The 2,768-nt window shown below is 39.2% G+C and overlaps 1 protein-coding gene across 1 annotated transcript in view; it reads right to left on the bottom strand.

Moving 5' to 3' along the window:
- Positions 1-983: 983 nt before the first annotated feature.
- Positions 984-2,768, bottom strand: part of LOC104461766 (FYVE, RhoGEF and PH domain-containing protein 4-like) — a gene marked incomplete at its 3' end in the record, with an annotated part of 22,368 nt that continues 20,583 nt past the window's right edge. The window contains exons 7-8 of the mRNA XM_010073463.1: positions 2,200-2,258; positions 984-1,130 (exon numbers count right to left, since the gene is read on the bottom strand). Of these exons, the coding sequence (XP_010071765.1) occupies positions 984-1,130; positions 2,200-2,258 (206 nt within the window). The remainder of the gene's footprint in view (positions 1,131-2,199; positions 2,259-2,768) is intronic.

Raw genomic sequence — 2,768 nt, 5'->3', positions numbered from 1 at the left:
GGCTTAGACAGGAACACACTTTGCTGGATTAAAAACTACAACTCTAGAACTGCGTAAAAGGAGGTTGCAGTGAGGTGGGTGCTGGCCTCTTCACTAAAGTAGTAAGTGATAGGATGAAAAAGTTGCCTCAAGTTGCACCAGGGGAGGTTTAGGCTGGGTATTAGAAAAATTTCTTTACTGAAAGAGTGATCAGGCATTGGAACAAGCTGCCCAGGGAAGTGGTGGAGTCACCATCCCTGGAGGTGTTCAAGAAACGTGTAGATGTGGTGCTTAGAGACATGGTTTAGTGAGTCAGGTGGTGTTGGGTTGACGGTTGGACTTGATGTCTAGCCCCATTTGAGGTCTTACTATTCAATGATTTTTCTTTTTGTTTGGAGCACAGATAAGCAAGCAGTAGTGTGCCTCAGCAACCTGTTACTGGTCTTTATTAACCAGAAGATAAGCAATGCCAGAGGCCCTTAAGCAAAAATGTATTGGCAATTTCTAATGCATGGGAAACAACGAACTACATCAAACCTTTTCCAAGGGAGTTGTAAGGGAGCAGGGCTGTAGTTTGTTAATTCCGAGACAGGACACAGGCACCTGACGGGAGGATGATCTGCCATGATAATAAACTCCCACAGAACCATACGACTTACTGGGACCCCAACACACGCAATCAATCAGGACAAAAACGCTAAGCTTTTACATTTCAGTTTCAGGAGAACATCAAAGTTGTCACACTGTAGGACCTGCATTTGTAATCAGCTGCTGCTTAAAAGTGGGTTGCTGGACACTGGTTCCCTTTATTTTAAACCATGTATTCTATTCTAAATGGTGTTTGCAAGCCTTTCTGTAAGCAGTATAAGGTTTACTCATGCTCTAATATCACTAGTGGAAAGGCATTGACATCAACTAGAGAGGATTTCCCCCTCTCTTCAGTAGTTCTTTCAAGTCTAGAAAGGTATACAGCCACTCCTGCAAATGCAGGCCACCATACTTACTAGGAAAAGATACCGTTCTTGAGCAGATGTATTGCGAGCAGCGAGTTTAAGGATCTGTCCTTCTTTTATCAGTTCATTTGAAGGGTTCACAATATCTTCCTCTTCTCCCAGCATCTCATAGATCTCCAACAATTTCTTTAGATTCTCCTTTACAGTGAAAGTATAGTTATAAAACTTATTAATTAAAAGCACAGATCTTTAAGCACATTTAAAACAAATGATGGGAACTTGTGTAAGTCTGGAGAACACATGTACCCAGTATGTATGGTCAGCCATACAGACTGATAAACTTAGTTGATACATTAACAAGTACTTTTAGAAATGTTATCTCCATGGTATTTTTAAAAATACCATTATACATACAGCCTGCATTATTTCTTATCCAAAATATCTCAAATACTTAATGAAGTACCTATCATGCTAGCCCAATATGGTAGACAAACAGTAACTACTCCTTACAAACATTATCCTTGCACTGACAGAAACACATGAAATAAGAGCCACAAAGAGCCACAAAGATGATGAAGGGAATGGAGCATCTCCCTTATGAGGAAAGGCTGAGGGAGCTGGGTCTCTTTAGCCTGGAAAAGAGGAGACTGAGGGGTGACCTAATCAATGTTTATAAATACATAAAGGGTGAGTGTCAGGAGGATGGAGCCAGGCTCTTCTCTGTGACATCCAGTGATAGGACAAGGGGCAATGGGTTCAAGCTGGAACATAGGAGGTTCCACTTGAATATGAGAAAAAACTTCTTCACGGTGAGGGTGACAGAGCACTGGAACAGGCTGCCCAGAGAGGTTGTGGAGTCTCCTTCTCTGGAGACATTCAAAGCCCGCCTGGATGCGTTCCTGTGTGATCTGATCTAGGTGTTCCTGCTCCGGCAGGGGGATTGGACTAGATGATCTTTCGAGGTCCCTTCCAATCTCTAACATTCTGTGATTCTGTAAGGTTAACAGTCCAGTGTAGTGTCAGCTGTTTGAGCCAGGAGAGAAACCTAGTGTGTGTCCCATCTTCCACTTGAAAGAACTAGGTGCAATGCCAAATTTTGTCTATCATTCACAGGAGCTGTATAAATACATTAAGTAGGAGCAATCACTTGGACCCAGGAAACCCATTTTTCCCCTTTGTGGGAAGATTTGCAATTTATACTTCTAGCTTCACCAAATACTGAAATATAATATATTAAAAAATGAACAGGAAAACAAAGATCATTTACCATTTTTCTTATTGCACTATTGGAATGACTTGCTGCAGTGGATATAATTTCCAGGGATTCTAGACAGAAGAAAAAGAAAAAGGTAGAACCAAAAAAGCTGCATTTTTACATATTTCTATATTACATAGGAAAAAATAATGGATTATTCTACAAAACTGTTTGTCATTTTTATGTAAATTACACACTACAATAAATTTCTTAAATTATCAATAAAAAAATAACCAAGGTAAAGTGGAAAGCATAAGAAAGTCAGCTACCAAATTGAATTTATAATCTGGAAAGATCAGAAGAGAATTATTCAAGATTACTTCAGAGCTTCAGCACTTAGAATCACTTTTTTTTTTGTGACATGAACAGTCATGCTTCTCTCTCCTCTTTTCTCAAAGTCATCCAGAATATTGAACTATGTTTTCAGTTGAAACACTTGACATTACAAATATTTACAGCAATGGTACTAACAATGAAATGTTTCAAAAAATTATCTGGCAAGTAACTTGAAAAATCAGTGGAAATATCTTGAACTGTTCTTGTGTAAATATAGGGAGGAATAAATTTTAAAATGGGCTGTT

The sequence above is a fragment of the Pterocles gutturalis genome, unplaced genomic scaffold, assembly GCF_000699245.1.
Source record: "Pterocles gutturalis isolate BGI_N339 unplaced genomic scaffold, ASM69924v1 scaffold17697, whole genome shotgun sequence".
Lineage (NCBI taxonomy): Eukaryota > Metazoa > Chordata > Aves > Pterocliformes > Pteroclidae > Pterocles > Pterocles gutturalis.
This window is presented reverse-complemented; position numbering and strand designations above follow the sequence as displayed.